Below are 17477 nucleotides of genomic sequence, written 5' to 3' on the forward strand. Positions count from 1 at the left end.
TATCGTCTGACAGACTTAAGACTGCACCATGGCCCACCATTAAGTATCCTTAAATATTCCCTTTCTTTCCTGGGATTTCCTTCTGGGTAATATATAGCTGTGTAAGAGGTTATCGCTTTAAGTGTACCTTTTGTTTGAAATGATTTATTGTATAAATATTACACTTAGTGCTTATGAAAAACCCCTGTGGATTTTTGTATTCCTGAGAGTAACACTGATTCTTTCCAAAACTGTTCATTGCTTTAGAAGGCAGCATCTGTTATACAATTTTACACTGTTAAAAAATAAAGATACATTTTATGGTAAAATAAAAAAAACTGGGTTGTACATAACAATATGTTAAGTGTACGGGAACAGCCTGTATATTATAGAAATATTAAATATTAAGTGTTTCACCGTGAATAATAGTTTATTTACATTTCAGCTGTTTACAGTTTCGTATGTTTGCTATTTTCCATACTTACTTTAAAATTCAGGGACATTTTTTTGCAATGAAACTGAACCCTCTGCTGGTCAAAAGACGCAGTGGCAGGGCCTGTTACTGGTGCAGCACTAGTGCTCACACTGTCGCCCCCTGGTGGCACACTTACACCATTCGCTCTGTATCTGCATCGCGTCTCCTGTAACAGGTGAATGACCCACACAAGACCATACAGGATATGTCATGTCTGAGGGCTCTTTCCAATCGCTTATTTTTCACCTCCTCTCTCCTCATTCATTGGCTGAAGCAGAAACCCATCGAGGTCTGCCATCAAGGAAATTCCAACCCCTTAAATGCCCCCCCCCCCCCCTCACAACAAAAACATATAACAATGACAGAATGATAACAAGGCAAACCTACACAGTTCAATTACCTAATTATGAGCCTATTAGTTAACCTCTTCTTATGTCATTGTTTGCAAGACAATACAATAAGCACAATATGAACATTAATTTTATTCTTCGTGCCATTGCAAAGCTATTTCTGGCATAACGTGCTTTAAGGTAAATAAACAGTCTACAAACAGGAAGGATAATTGTTCCTTATTGTCCAGGACTGTATGCAGAGAGTTGGAATGACACCTGAAAACACTACCGAGGCACTATTTTTAACAATGTGTGCAGCCTTTCAAATGACTTACCAGCTGCACTGTGCAGGGGACTCAACATCACACTCTCAGTGAACCGGAGGCATTATAAGTTTTAAACACTGAAACTTCTCAAATCCGAGCTCCGCTCCACCTACTAACAAATCCAAATGTAACTTGTTTACTGAGGCCACACTGCAAAAAACAAAAACAAACAAAAAAAAAATTAAACAAAAAACATTTTATCATGTTGGACACAGTACAAAAAAAAAAAAATTCACACCATCCCACAGAAAGCATGCGTTAAGTTTCCACCGACAGAAGTCTTGCTTTACAGATACTTATATAGCACAATCCAACACCCTATAAAAAGTTAAAACAAAACTAATTTAAAAAACACAAACGGCACACAGGACTCCAGTGTTCATCCAATGCTGCAGAGACCAGGAACAACAGTCTTGCTCTGACCCTTTGACCTCTCTGACCCTTCACCTTTGACCTAGCTCAGTCAGTATGGCCCATGGACTCTGCTTCACTGTTGCCTTTGTCCTTCTCCTCTTTGCTGTGCTGTTGCCTGTTGGCATCTTCAGCGTGCCTGCGGACCAGTCCAGAATTTAAGGGCTCTGGTCCATGGGTCAGGAAGTGGTCAGTGAGGGCATGTTGCCAAGGGAACGACCCCTTGGACGGGTGTCGGTTGTCACTGGAGGTGGAGGAGTAGTGATCTGATTGGCTGAGAAGAGCAGATGTCAGTGTCAGTCTCTCTCCTCCCACAAACGGCACCTGTGATTCCTGTAGTTTCCATGAGTTATAGAATACATTTGCCAACTACAGTGCGAGTCAGGCATAGCTAGCTAGCTATAGTGCTGTGGTAATAAATGGTTTAAAAGTTAAATATTAAAGAGGCCGACTTCAAATCACTTAAGCCAGGGGTTTTCAGAATTTTCTGATTCAGAGACCCCCACCCAGACTCCAGACTCAAGGTATCCAGGGAACCTCTCTCGTAAGTAAAAAGGGTTATATAGTTATATATTGTTATACATTATATCTTGGAAAAATTCTCATATAGTCATTGCATATCATGTCTGGCCAAGGACCCCCTGTAGTACATTCAAAGGCCCCCTGTTGTCCAGTGTAAGATCTCTTTCCATCTGTAAATGACCCGATACTGCAGACTGACCTGGGGGACGGAGCGCGGTGCTGCTCCTGGTGAAGGCTCGTTACGGAGGCCTGGTACTCGCTCGCACGAGGCCGACGCCCCTCCTGTGCGCAGGTGCGCTTGGGGCGGGGCTTGTACTTGTAGTCAGGGTAACGCTCCTGATGCTGGCGGCTCAGCCTGGCCTGTTCCTCATAGTACGGCTGCTTCTGCTGGTTAGACATGGACTTCCAATGACTGCCTGTAGGGGGCAGCAGAGATCCAGTGAGACAGTCAAGGGGGCTGTTTTTAATGAACAAATAATTTATCTACTATGTCACCTTTGAATCACCTGTGTTAACAGTTATTGTTTAGGGGCTGGAAAAATGCCAAAACAAATGTAAAAAATAAAACAAAACAAGACCTATAATGAAGGGAATGGGGGAGGCAAATTACATTTACTATCTTGAATGCCACTCTGCCCCTTCAATCTTTGTAAACTGCTATTTTCCACCCACTCACAGGATGATGGGATACCTGCCATTTAGCCGATTCATATTCTTGTACACTGCAGTGAGATCCTGCAGATGAAGCTGGACTGATATGCGCATGTTGTAGTGTATACATTAAATTTATTAAATATTTGCTTGTAGATTGTAAATGGCGTTCTACAAAAGATTTATTGATTATTTGCATAAGAAATGGTGGAGAAATAATATTTTTTATATCCATGTCAGGTGTAAACGGTGGAATAACTGCTTAATGGTTTAAAAGACTGGGTGGTGAAGATGAGGGTATAAAGATAAAGATGGCGTATGTGGAAAAACCACAGGCAGCTGCACACCCAGGATTTTGCTGATGCTGGAGTTGTGCATGTTGGGGAAAGTCTGCAGGATTCGGCGACGCTCCACTTTCGCCCACACCATGAACGCGTTCATCGGCCTCTTGATGTGCTCAGAGGAGGGGGCGGGGCTTTCAGAGAGCGGCCCCTGACTCGCACTCATCGCTGCCCCTGCTGGACGGAGGAGAGAAAGATATCCGTGTCAGAGCCACGGGGTGCGGCCTGCTCCTGAGGACACACCGGGGCGGGGGGCGGGGGGCGGGGGGCGGGGGGCGGGGGGCGGAGTATAAGCTCACTGTCTGTAGAACACAGGGTTGTTAGGGAGTGTTGAGCAGGCCGTGGCTCAAACCAGGCTGTACCTTCTGAGTCACTGCTCTGATGATCTTCACTGGCTGCCTCTGTTTTCCTCTTTCTGTGGATCAGTTCCTCTCGCACAGACACCTGCTGAACACAGTACAGACATAACACAGTGAACACACACAGTACAGACACAGCACAGAGCACACACACAGTACAGACACAGCACAGTGAACACACACAGTACAGGCAACACAGTGAACACACACTGTACAGACACAACAGAGCACACAAACAGTACAGACACAACACAGTGAATACACACAGTACAGACACAGCACAGAGCACGCATGCAATTGGAAAAAAAGAAAAATGAACATGAAAAAGATTGCATCAAAAATAATCTGTGCTCACTGCTGTCTCAGGATACAGAATTGAATAGCGTGCTATGTAAATTAAGATCTTGTAGGGGGAGGGAGGGGTTCAAAACTCAAACTCACCACTGGTGCTGGGGGGTCCCTGTCTCGCGCCCCCACCCTGTGGGTCCTCAGTAGCCTCTGGCCATCATGAAAGTGCTGGGACACTGTACCGCCCTCTGACTGGACACCTGAAGGGCAGGGTCAGAAACCATGGGTCAGTCTAACTGGACTGTGAGAGAGAGACCTGAGGGGTGCAGTGTGTGTGTGTGTGTGTGTGTGTGTGTGTGTGTGTGTGTGTGTGTGTGTGTGTGTGTGTGTGTGTGTGTGTGGATACTGACCCAGGTGCAGTCCAGGCTGTGGTTGGCTTTCCAGGGTTTGGGGGTGACGCATTTTCCTTTGTTCCTGCCCTGAGAGCTTGGAGGTAAGGTTCAGTGGCTGGCCTCCCCCCTGCAAGACACCAATCAGCTCTACATAATCCAACTCTTATCCAATAAGATCCTATCTATACTCTTGTATAAACAAATCCACATCAATAAGCATCAATATAAAGGTTAGAACAACATTACTAAATCTTACCGTTTCTGTTTTAGTGCAGAGCTTTTAAAGGTTCTTCATAATTGTCATAGTTCAGAGTAAAACAAAAGTAATAACCAAAAACTTGAAATGCTTGTTTAGCTCTCACTGAAGGCATGCCATATCAAACAGATGCCATATCTCATTAAAATGAGAAGGTTACAATTGTGTGGAAAACATCCGGAAATCACGTTCAAACAGTAATTCAGTGTTAATTAAAATTATTGTAGTTTTATAGCTATGGAATGTGTATGCATATCAAAACACTACCTGTGAGTGGACTGACTTCACGGGGGTGACCTGAGCTGTGGAGAGGACCCTGGGATATTCCACTGTAAAAGCAACACATGGGCAAAATACAGTTACTCACTTTAGCTATGTATTTTTTAATATGTATGGATTATTGACTGTAAATAAGGCTCAATTTATTTCAAGCAGAGCTTTGCTTTTAAGGCCCACATGAATATTTTGAGTTATTGAGTTTTTTCATATCACCCTGAAGCTTTCATTTGTGTTCCATTCTGGATCCAAGGGAAACAATTGGAATTTTGTTTCCCACGTGACATAACGTATGCTTTTGCATAATTATCGGATGTTTCTAAATGTTAACACAGAGAGCTAACGGGGGGAGGGGGAGGGGGAATTTGGCTCTGGGGGCAGGGTTAGGGAATAAAAAAAAAAAACATATGTTCACTGCACTTTACAAACTTTATATGAGGCATTTGAGATACTAAAACCAGGAAGAGAACGCTGATGTATGTGGGCCTTTAAGCACTTTCCATAGGAGAGTTCACACCGAGTGCATGGCACATAGGGTCAGCCCCAGCTGCCAGTCTAGATTTGAAGAAGGAAGTTAAAAACAATGGTTATCAAAGCTGCCCACTTGTAGCAGTTGTGTGGTAGACAAAGCCACAATGAAGCAGCATTGTTTTGCGGTTGCTGGTAGAAGACATAATTATTGTATTCAATAAACCACAATCTTCTATGAGCAACAACAGGTCTGAATTGTCTGAAATTTATGGAACAATCGGGCTGCTCAATGAGAAAGAACATGAAGAATGCCTCAAACAATTTTCACTGAACAACAGAAACTCTGAATAACAGGGATTCCGGGGTGATCTTACCATGCTCACGTTGCTGGCAGGTGATTGGCTGGAGAGGTAGACCTCTCTGAGATTCTGAGGTGGCAGATGGGGGTTGTGTGTTGTGGTGGAAGGCTGGAATCATCACGTAGGGCATGTTCACCTGCTGTGACAATCCGTCGGGGAAGGAGGGTCAGTGACAGGTACCCGTGCGTCAGCAACAGTGTTTCCAGTATTGACCGTACACTCCTGCTGTTTATCCATAAAATACACACTTCCACAGAAGTGGACAATGATGTGTAATCTAATCTCACTGGCTGAAACAATTCAGGTCAACAAATACTATGTTCATTCTGAAGAGGAAGAGGAAAAAGAACAGGATATAATACAATTTCATATATTAATGCAGGGAAAAGTCTACAATAATACAAATATTATTTTAAAACATGCCCAACACAGATGCAAGTCAGCCGCTTGCAGTATAGGTAGTTTACCAGCTAGATACAGTACATACCAGCCTCTATTTTTGCGAAATTGAGAAGTGTTGTTCTCTGACCTATTCCATGTTGAATTTGGTGTTTAAGCCTCACCTGGATGTGGTGTTGCAAGAGGTTGATTTTCTGTTGCTGTTGGATCAGCTGTTGCTGTTGCCTAGTGATCTGTATCCCAGACAAATACGCATTCATGGATTAACTCACAGATTTCCATTGCTGGACTGTCAACTCTCCCATAACAAAACTGGATGGATATAACTCACCCGTTTTGTACAGAACTGGATGTAACAGTTTTACACTGGACTGGTACTGCTGCTCTAAACTGGGTTGAACTGCTATACACTGGATAAATGTGACTAACATGCTTTACACTGTATATATGTGATTGTGCTCTGCTGTAGCTTTTTTTGTTTGTTTTATTTAGCAATCAAGTAATAAATGGTAAAAATGGTTGGCATTTATATAGCGCCTTCATCCAAAGTGCCGTAAAATTGATGCTTCTCATTCACTCATTCATATTCACATGCGCACACGCGCGCACACGCGCACACGCGCGCGCGCGCGCACACACACACACACACACACACACACACACACACACACACACACACACACACACACACACACATACACACACACACACACACACACACACACACTAATGGCGATTGGCTGCCATGCAAGGCACCAACCAGCTCATCAAGAGCAATTGGGGGTTACGTGTCTTGCTCAGGGACTTCGACACCCAAACTGGGATCGTACCAGCAACCCTCCGACTGCCAGACGACTGCTCTTACCTACATAGCCAATGTCACCCCTAATAGAAATAAGACTTAAATCTAAATATAAGAGTAAAATACTTGTTGAGATGGACGTATTTGATGGTTTTTGCAGTGCACTTGGCTGCACAGACGGGACTCACCTGTTCCTGTTGCTGCTGCGCCAGCTCCATCTGCTGCTGCTGCTTCACCATGAGGAGGGCGGCCATGTTCTTGTGCTCGGAGTGAGCGCCCAACAGCGCCTCCCGCAGGCCAGAGAGCTGGTGGATCATCAGCACCACCTGCAGCTCCTTCTCCACCAGACTGTCTGCCGCTTCTACATGTGCAGGAGGTGAGGGGTCACCTGGGGTCAGCCGCGATGCCACACTCCCAAAGACGACATTTGGTGATGTCATGCAGACCCAATTATCTTCTCAGAAGGGTTATTTTTGGTTAGAGGCTTTTTTTGGGTTTTTATAGTAGTGTCAGTCTCACTTTAATTAATTGTATTTTTGTCTATTACTGTTCTGTTTTTACACTTTGTGAGAACCCCGGGTAGAGTAATTGCTGTTTCTGCAACAGTAACGAGGAGACACATAATCAAAATTATACTGAAGGTGATTCCCACTATCTCTGTGGTTCAGCAACCACAATCTTCACATAATTCTACTAAACATAGGGAGTGGAGCCTGGCCCCTTCCTTTCTTTGCGTGTGTTTGCACGCAAGTGTGTGTGCACATGTATGTGTGTGTGTGTGTGTGTGTGTGTGTGCGTGTGTGTGTGTGTGTATGTGTGTGTGTGTGTAAATCCAGGAACTGACTCTCATTGATGTTGGACTGCAGGCTCCTGTGGAACTCCTGGCTTGCAGAATCGTCCTGTTGGCAAAAACAATCATTATTATGATCAATCCCTTGTACAGCTTATGACAGTGGAAATTAGTTCAGTTAATACTTTGGCACAAATGTAGTGCGCTACCTGGAATATTGGTATTTGACTCTCAATTGCAACAGAGAAAATAATACAAAAATCACTGAACGCCAAGCTAAAATATTTATTTTGTGACTGTTGCTTTTTTATCAAGACTAAGTCACAACAATTGTGCATGTGTGGACATAAATGATTTCCTTGTATGGGAATTGAGCCTGCAATCACCCCTTGATGAAGCTTCTCCCCACACTGTGATGTCACACTGCTGCCCTTGCCTGATTCGCTAACCCAACAGCAGCAGTCCAGACAGACACGCAGAGCTGGGGTGGAGTACCATTAACGTGGGCACCTTACCGATGGTGTGCATGTGCCTAGCATCGTCCCCGAAGGAGTCTCCAACTGCTCACTGGGCGGCTGTATGAACCAATCGCATGGCGAGGCTGTCTGGAGCCCCGCCCCTATGGCCCCGCCTCCATCTTCTCCCTCCCTCCTCTCCAGCTTCACCACCACATCAGTCATCTCGCTGTTACCGTGGAGACAAAGTGCGCAGAGCTCTGCGGAGAGAGGGAGAAAGAGGAAGAGAGGGAAAGGGACACATATTCAAATATGTTAAGTTAAAAATGTGACTGAGCTTGTTCCTGTAATAAGGGCCTCTCCCTACTGTAGATGGTCTGATTAGATACTTTAACTGACACGCTGGGGCACCACAGGGCCCTGAAAGCTGACACCATCCTACAGCTCAAAAGGAAATAAAATGCAACAGATTTTTAAGATACCCATCTCACTAACCAACATCCAGGAACAGGATGTGAACTACACTACGTGATGGACAGTTAGATTGCAAACAATGCAGAACTTTTTGATACTATATTAAGGCATGAGACAGTGAAAGTGCTTTGGTATAAGTGTACTTAGGTAACATGTACAGAAAACCCAGCAGTGTTTCATGTAAATGACAAGCCCATGAAATGCTGCACAACGTCAGTTCATCGCTCTCTAGTAACCCTTGCTGGTCGACCGCACGCCTGTGGACTGCATGCCAAAACCACATATAAATAGGTAATCCTCACAAGCTTAATTGTAGTCTGCCCTGGGAAAAGTTGTAGTCTCTCCCGAATTCTCATTTGGGCTTGTGCATGTACACAGCTGTGGTTGCAGTTGGGGCATTCTAAATTAGGGTTGGAACTGGAGAAGCACAGCCCCATATTGGGTGGCTAATTTAAATAAATAAAAACAAAAAGAAATAACAAAAAAAGAATAACATCATTGTCAAGGTCATAACTGATCCAAAATGAACAGAAGTACCAGAGAGCAGGAAATGGCTAGTTGCTAATGGAAGACAGCTGCTACTGTGGGGAAACTCTAAACTACCAGGTACACAAACACCCCATTACACCAGTCTGACAGGACCACAGCTGTAAAAATAATATTCCAACCAAGATTTTTAAATCTGGGAGAAGGAAACAGATGAACAAAAATGATCTCTACAGTGAAAGCACAGGTTAGAAGGGTAGACACTGACTGATGTGAAGACGGGATCCATTGAGATCCCTTCTCCTAATAATTGGTTCTACTCATGGGTCAGGCCTGAGAACTCATTTGGTGCCACCTTCTGGCGAGTGAAGTTTAATGTATTGACCCATAAAGGCATTTCCGGTCATTTCAACGAGATTAGCTGCTTCAAACATCCTTCCAAAGCACAATAGCATGCAGGTTTCATTGTGATATAAAAAATTACTCATTCAACATTGCAATGTGTGAATTATGACAACCCTTTTCATTGGAATATGCTAAGTTTGAGGCAGGCTAGTACTTGCAGTGTCGCCAAACCTGCCAGATTGCAAACAATACAGTGACCTGGGCTTGCATGTCGTGTGCCAACAAGTGCTTTCTAACAGGAAGCTGCTCCAGCCCATTGTTAATAAACCACCACTGACTGAGGTCTATTATACGAGCAAGAGGTGTGGAAGAGTGCGTGTTGGTGCACGACCAACTCGCAATTGCTACTGCGAGATGCCGCTGAAGAGACGATAAACATCTGTGCTAATGCAGAACCTGCTCTGGAGCACACAGTACCGATGAGAGATCAGTTCTACATTTGTGTAACGGCCAGCATTGTACTACAGAATTCTGTTTCCCCTTTGATTGGTGAATTGTTATTATTGAATAATTAACCTTTATTTATACAGGGTAGGGTGACCAAGCACACATGCTCCTTTACAGCAATGCCCTGTTAATTCCCCCGCACCCCCACAGTAGCCTAACCTGCATGCCTTTTGATTGTAGGATGAAAACGGGGGTACCTGGAAGAAACCCCTGCAGGAGAACATGCAAACTCCACACAGAAAGGCTCCAGCTGGGATTCAAACCAGGGACCTTCTTGCTGTGGGGAGACAGTGCTCCTCACTGCACCACCATGCCACCCAAATATACGGAGCACTTCCATCAGTGACAATGGTGGCAAAAGCAGCATGTATACACAGGCATACACTGTACATGACACTGTGCATATCTGCCTGTGTTTGCATTCCCTGCCAAAGAAACGTGATCCGTTTCCTCAGCTTTTGTTGTTTTGTCAGTTCCCCCTCAGGAAAAATAATCTAAAAACAAACTGACAAAGCCTCCAGTCATCAGAGTGTACTGCACCTGGACTCTGCTGACCTTTGACCCCCGGTGTTTGGTCAGTATGTGTGCAGACAGGAGATAAGGGGGTCCTCTTGGGCACTTCCCAGGAGTAAGCTACATACTGCTGGCAGGAACCCTGCCTCTCTCACATCCTCCCTACTCTCAATCTGTTACAGAGAGCAGAGAGAGTAGAGAGAGCAGAGAGCACAGAGAGCAGAGAGAGCACACAGAGCACACACAGCACAGAGAGCACACAGAGCACACAGAGCAGAGAGCACAGAGAGCACAGAGAGCACAGAGAGCACAGAGAGCACAGAGAGCACACAGAGCACACAGAGCACACAGAGCACAGAGAGCACAGAGAGCACAGAGAGCACACAGAGCAGAGCGCACAGAGAGCACAGAGAGTAGAGAGAGTAGAGAGAGTAGAGAGAGCACAGAGAGCAGAGAGCACACAGAGCACACAGAGCACAGAGAGCACAGAGCACAGAGAGCAGAGAGTAGAGAGAGTAGAGAGAGCACAGAGAGCACAGAGAGCACACAGAGCAGAGAGAGCAGAGAGAGTAGAGAGAGCACAGAGAGCACAGAGAGCACAGAGAGCACAGAGAGCACAGAGAGCACAGAGAGCACAGAGAGCACACAGAGCAGAGAGAGCACAGAGAGCAGAGAGCACAGAGAGTAGAGAGAGCACAGAGAGCACAGAGAGTACAGAGAGCAGAGAGCACAGAGAGTAGAGAGAGCACAGAGAGCAGTAAATACATTAGCCTCGTTTGCATGAGGCATGGGGGGGAGGGAAGAAGAGGGATAGAAGGATGGAGAGATGCGAGAATGAGAGTGAGCGAGTGAAGAGAGGAGAGGGAGAGAAGGATGGAGAATGCAAAGGGAGAGATTAGAGGAAAGGGTGAGAGGAGTGAGAGAGAGAAGGATGGAGAGAGGAGAGGGAGAGAAGGGAATATCCAGACAGGGACACAAAGTGCTGTCTGTCTAACTGTCTGTCTGTATGCCTGCCTGCCAGGGTCAGTTCACCCAAAAATAAAATGGTCATTTTTGCACTTACCCAGAGTGCTACAGTATCCTTCCAGATAATTAATCTGAGATTATGTATAGCTGCTGCAGCTCCTCCTCATATAACGGACCTCAAATGCGCCAAATATAACCATGTTGTTATATTTGGAATGAGATGTTGCTTTAAAATTTTGTGAAAGTACACCAACAGTGGGCAGCACGGATGGTGCAGTGGGTAGCACTGCCGCCTCACAGCAAGGAGGTCCTGGGTTAAAATCCCCAATGGCCGGGGCCTCTCTGTGCGGAGTTTGCATGTTCTCCCCGTGTTTGCGTGGGTTTCCTCCGGGTACTCCGGTTTCCTCCGACAGTCCAAAGACATGCAGGTCAGGCTGATTGGAGAGTCTAAATAGCCCGTAGGTATGAGTGTGTGAGTGAATGGTGTGTGTGCCCTGCGATGGACTTGGCGACCTGTCCAGGGTGTATTCCTGCCTTTCGCCCAATGTATGCTGGGATAGGCCCCAGCCCCCCAGCGACCCTATTCAGGATAAGCGGGTTAAGATAATGGATGGATGGATGGACACCAACAGTGGCAGCGTTGAGACCCATTGCATCAGGGTTATCTGGAAAACGAAATTAGCGAAAGCAGAATTATTGACAGCAGTAAGTTTCGGTTTGGGTGAACCGTCCCTTTAACATCAGCGCTGAGTAGAAAAGACACAAAGGTAAAGGCTAATTAACGCCTTTATGGGCTCATGCAAAAAAAAACAGACAGTTAGACATTACAGGACAGCGATAAGCAAGACAGTGCTGGGTTAACTTTAGTTAAGAAGATAAAAGCAGAACCTGTTCTTTCACTTCCTGCTCTCTCCAGGGACAACCCCGCACCTTCCCCAACTCATACCCCATTGCCGCTGGATATGACACTCAGGAAGTACAAAACCCAAGTACAAAAGTACAAATGTACTCAAGTACAAAACCCAAACGAAATAAAGTAAATGGGCTAGGGGAGAGTGATAAGAGCATTATTCCTCCTAAAAACCAAAAATACCAAAAACCAAATAGATCTGTTTTGAGAGAAATATAAACAATTGAGTAATGACATGCCAAAAGCTGTTATTGAACACATTACACACGTCGTGATAGAGTGCTCTCTTCAATGGAAACATGGGCAGCAGCACGTTACTAAACATTTCACCCATTGTTTCATTGTGTTTACGATTTCTGTCATCTCTCTCTCTTTTATTAATAAACTCTGATCAAAGATCATAAACAAGGTGATGACAAGATTGGGGCCTTCAGTAAAGGCCACGTCATACCTTTCACAAGCAGAGATTAGAAAACAGGCCCAGGTGTCCACCATCTCCAGTAGCACAACACCACCTAGTGTGCTGTGTTTGGAGGATTGTGTGTGTGTAATGTGTGTCTGAGTGTAGTGTGTATGTGAGTGTTGCATTGTATTTATGAGTGTACTGTGTATGGCTGATTATGTGTGCGTGTGTGCGTTATATGCGAGTGTGCTGTGTATGTGTGAATGTGTGTATAATGTGAAAGTGTGTGCGTCAAATATCTGTGTGTGTGTACTGTGTGTTCATGTGTGAAAGTCTGTATGAGTGTGTGAGTGTACCATGAGTGTATGTATTTATGTGTACATGCGAGTACCGTAAATCCTCAAATTGTGTCTGGGATTCTATTTGAAGCAGGGCCTCGGATAATAACCAGGGGCATGGTCGATTCGGACAAATAAAGGCCGGCCCCCAAATACAAGCCGGAGTAATATTGCCTTCCAGTAGGGCTATCAGTCCATGAGCATTGGAGACATTGTTTCGAAATAAAAGAGCTCTTCTTAATATTTTATATTGTTGGTTGGTTTAATACTGTTGCCAATGAAAAGTTGTTGTCCTACACCATGGGTCTCCAACACGTTGCTCTCAAGCTACCAGTCGCTTGCCGCCCCCTTCTGAGTAGCTTGCCAAAGGCTGAAGCAGTATACATTTAAACAAAATTGTTGCCGCGAGGCATTCCAGCCTATGAATTTAATAAAAAGTAAATCAGGCAAAATTAAAAATGAACTCAATTTAGTCTACTTGGCTACGCAATAAGGTTTCCATGTATTTACAGCACAGCACACGTTCAATGAATGAATGAATGCGGCTGCCTTGACTCGGAATAAACAGACGGGTGGAAATCCCGACTCTCTTTCAACTACATAAAACTTAACAGTGAACCATCAAATACCCCCCCAGATTTCAGTGCCCATCAGTCCCAACATTTAGCAATAGAATCAAACAGTCCAAAAGTAAATTAAATCCCAAACCAAAGCAAAAATCTTTTGATGCTGCTCCAAACTAAACGCATGTCTCATAATAAAACGCACTTTAGGAAAAAAAGATCCTTAACTTGCTGTTATCTACGCTAATTTGTTATTGTTCATGAAGGCGTGTCTGGCAAGTTGTTGTGTTATGGATTCTGGACTTGCATGTGATTTATTGTGTTTGAGAATATTTGCAATAAACTAAGTCTGTTAAGACTGACACTATGACTTACCAAACGGTGTTCCTGATTAGCCTACACTAATTGATTTCTGAACGGTTACAGGAAGTGTTGAACAGTGTTGGCCCACTTTAAGTGTAGCCTTTTACTTTATTTCTAAGAATAAAATTCTACAACAGCCTAATCTACAGCCTAATAAGAAATAAAGGCCTGCCTCGAATATAAGCCTGCCCCAAATAAAGGCCTGTGCTTTGTGCAGCCTAAGTAAATAAAAGACCCCGGCCACAATTTGAGGATTTACGGTATGTATGCATGAGTGAGTATACCAAGTGTGTATATGTGTGTATGTAATATGCGTGAGTATTGAGTGTATGCATGCATAATGTGTGAAAGTATGTGTATGTGTATGTGTGTGTGTGTGTGAGTGCCGTGTGGGTGTGTGAGTGTTTATGTGTGAACGTGTGTGTATAATGTGTGAGTATGTATGTGTGAGTGCCGTGTGTGGCTGGCAGACACACAGCCACAGTGCTCGGCCTCATTACTTCTCAAAGCTCTGCAGAGCAAATAAGGGGCCTCACATGCACGCAGCTAGCTGGCTGTTGCCATGGAGACCAGGACAGCTCTTTTGTGAAACCAGGAGAATGCAACAGGTACTTCCAAACAACTGGTGCTCCAGAGTATGTGAGGGTGTATGTATGCGTTTGTGCGCACATGTATGAATGTGGTCACATGACACCCTTGCTGGTTCAGTCAATAACAAGACCATTGCTTGCTCGCTCACAGGGAGACACACAAACTCACTCATTATTCACTGGTAATCAGTCACTGCCCAACTAACACATTATCTCTCTCACTCACTCACTAAGACCTTTATCATATGCAAAACCTTTTATCACATGCAAAGCTAAAAGCACAAAATGACTGGTCATGTTATTTGTTTTGCTAAAGGTCTTAATAAATCAGGCCCTACATCACTCATTTACTTACTAGCTGACACACTTGCCTGATCAAAAATGCTTTTCTTGGAGGCCGGATTAAGCAATATACTGCAAAAACAAACTAAGGAAATGTCAATCTCAACAAGTATTTTAATCTTAAAATGTAGTTACTATATTACTACTATTACTATATAACAGTTGGACTCATTTCAATATTTGCCAATGTGTTAAGAAAATGTAACTTGTGAAGCAAACAGTAACTTAAAATAAGCATGAAGCTAATATTTTCTACTACAAAACTGGCCCTGACAAACTTGTGTATCAACAGATTAATAATGTTTTGATTAGCATATCCTGATTCATATCTGTCCCTCAAACTAATTTTGAGGTACTGTAACCACAGCAACTTACACAGATTATGTTCCTTTTACAAACAATCCAAGAAACTTTATACAGCTGGGTATTTACTGGAGCTATTCGGTTGATGTACAACGCCAGCGCCACACCTGGGAATGAAACCTGTAGTATGACAAGCTCAGCTGCCTAACCATGATGCTCCACACATGGCCTCTGGACTATGACAGGGCAGCAGGCTCGAACAGGCCTGCAGGGCAGAACACCCAAAGGCCCAGGGAGTAAGAGACTATCCAGCCGGTTAGTCTCCACGGACCAGTAAAACTCCCCTGCAGGCAAAAGCAGAGGCATACCCCTGCCAAAAACCTGTTAGGATTTGTTCATTACAAAGTAAATAAATATAATTTAGTTTGATACATACAGGAAAATGCAGCCAGGACTGTTTTAAACTTTCATGATGGGTAAGGCAGTGCTCTCGGCTGCTAACAGCCTCATTCCCAAGTGACAAAGCACAACTCACCTCCTCAGCACAGACAACTTTATTTCCACTATTTCTCTGACTTTTATTTTGTAACCTACATGTACTATGTAGAGTACATCTAAATTCATGACATTGCACTTCTAAGTACATAATTACCACAATACAAGAAAGAAGTGTTTTGGAATGTTGCAGTACAGCAGACTAATAAGCAGTATCGTCAACAACCAAAAACAAAATCTTGACAGTCAGAGCAGATCCAACCCACTGTTTTTTTTATTTTATTTTTTTATCTGGTTTCTGCACAGCCTGTAGACATAAAGTCAACAACTGTCACTACTTTCTCCAACTTCCCTTTTAATGTGCCAAACAAACACAAGCTCAGCTACTGGAAGGAGGAACACCAGTATTGTATGTCTATGTCATTAAGTATTAAAATACTACACAAAGGACATCCTTAAATACAGATAATACACTAGGCTACAGCATGGGTCAAACTTATCCAGCCAGTGTGAGTGCAGGTTTGTGTTCCAACCAAGCAGATACAGTACACACCATACAACCGCCTTTGCTAAGGACCTAGATTAGTAGAATCAGGTGCGACTGCTTGGTTGAAACAAAAGCCTGCAGCCACACTGTCCCTTTCGGGATGACACTGAGGACACATGCACTAGAGATCTGGCACAATTAAAACACTATATGGAAAGGGACTTTGAAGGAACTTAGTGTCAATTACAGAGGCAGCTACTCTACCCGGGTGGGCCATACTACGTTAAGTGTAAATTAGCAGCATTGTCAGTTATAAAAGAGTTCCAAAGCACTTCCAAAGCAACTAGCACGAATAGTCGGTGTCTGAGTTGCTGGGGCATTGGTAAAATACATATAAATAAAAAAACAAACAAATTAATTAAAATAAATTTAAAAAACAAAGCTGTAAGTGACACAGCGTTGAAAATGATGACAGCGTACTGTATACCAACCACGTACAAAGCGCTTTGGCACAGGGACAGTTAACTCGTAAACTTCTTCATTTGAAAGGAATTTCCAGTACTGCGTATTGCATATTCAACAGTTCCTGTTCGCCGCCTGACACAAGCCTTGCCACGGACTGACCCCATCGAAACGGTTCGAATATAGTCTACGTTTAAAAGCTACCCCCGTCATCTTACAACTACATAGCTAGCACAAATGTAGCGTGCTGTCAATGTATACCTGGCAGAACTACATGGAATTTTAAGTTCCATGTAGTTATTTCAGAATTTCATATGTAGCCTAATGCTGCACAATAGCCTACATAATTACGCTAGCAACGTTACATTCACATTTCTCGCCTAAATAGGCAATACTAACAATATCTACGCACATGCAATTGTGCTGCGCCACCGACGATGATAACATCGATTAAAAACCCGAAGCGTTTGAGGAGACACCTCGGTGGTCACTTGGATTTGCTGCCACGCCGACGCTGAAAGAAACTTACCACTCTAGGGAAATCCGTTCTTCGCGGGTATTTTTCCTTCCGAATAAACAAGCTGCTTTTTTTCTTAAAGGCTAGAAATAACGTTGTTTTGCCTGTTAATTTAGTTCACCGTGGCAGTAGCGGAAAATGAAATGGTTGCTAATAACTGCAGTCCGCCACACAATGTATGATCCCTCAGCACGTTTCTTCCCATCCATCAAAGGCTGCACCGTCTTGACTTTCTAGTTTTTTGTTTCTAACAATCTGGCAGAGTTTGTGCCGAACAATGTTACGTATGCCGTGTGCAGTCTTGCGCAGTGCTTTGTCCTGCCTACATCGCAGTCAAATAATGACGACATTACCTTGGCTCAAACTCGCTATACAGAACACCAGCGCCGATTTCGTTATTCAATGATGTAGTACGAATTAAACCGCCTAACGATTTAGGTCATCATATCAAAGCGACTGATATCTGATAGCATCGGTGAATCTGTATGCTACAGCCAATTGTTTTTATTTGGGCTATTATCGCCGTGTC

At 43.9% G+C, this 17477-nt stretch overlaps 1 protein-coding gene across 5 annotated transcripts; it reads right to left on the reverse strand.

Annotated features, from left to right (window-relative positions):
- Positions 1-918: 918 nt before the first annotated feature.
- LOC133139080 (transcription factor SOX-13-like) lies at positions 919-17215 on the reverse strand. Of its 5 annotated transcripts, none has more exons than XM_061258365.1 (13): positions 16961-17215; positions 7945-8144; positions 7484-7538; positions 6828-7000; positions 6002-6070; positions 5454-5577; positions 4600-4661; positions 4095-4203; positions 3838-3944; positions 3400-3481; positions 3044-3214; positions 2245-2461; positions 919-1797 (listed from the first exon to the last, which is right to left on the reverse strand). In XM_061258365.1, exons 2-13 carry the CDS (start codon positions 8107-8109, stop codon positions 1572-1574), a joined length of 1560 nt encoding a protein of 519 aa, XP_061114349.1. In that variant the 5' UTR covers positions 8110-8144; positions 16961-17215; the 3' UTR covers positions 919-1571. The 5 variants fall into 5 exon arrangements, with proteins under 5 accessions (XP_061114349.1, XP_061114346.1, XP_061114348.1 ...); XM_061258362.1 differs by having other exon boundaries at positions 3337-3481; XM_061258364.1 differs by having other exon boundaries at positions 3044-3211; positions 3400-3484.
- Positions 17216-17477: the final 262 nt, after the last annotated feature.

The sequence above is a fragment of the Conger conger genome, chromosome 10 (assembly GCF_963514075.1).
Source record: "Conger conger chromosome 10, fConCon1.1, whole genome shotgun sequence".
Lineage (NCBI taxonomy): Eukaryota > Metazoa > Chordata > Actinopteri > Anguilliformes > Congridae > Conger > Conger conger.

Excerpts from the sequence above, each read along its gene's own strand:
- LOC133139080 (XM_061258361.1), bottom strand. The coding sequence starts at position 8,109 with ATGACTGATGTGGTGGTGAAGCTGGAGAGGAGGGAGGGAGAAGATGGA. Across the intron at positions 7,539-7,944 it reads TAGGCACATGCACACCATCG|GACGATTCTGCAAGCCAGGA; the intron begins GTAAGGTGCCCA and ends TTTTGCCAACAG. Across the intron at positions 3,215-3,336 it reads AACCCTGTGTTCTACAGACA|CAGGGGCAGCGATGAGTGCG; the intron begins GTGAGCTTATAC and ends TCCTCCGTCCAG.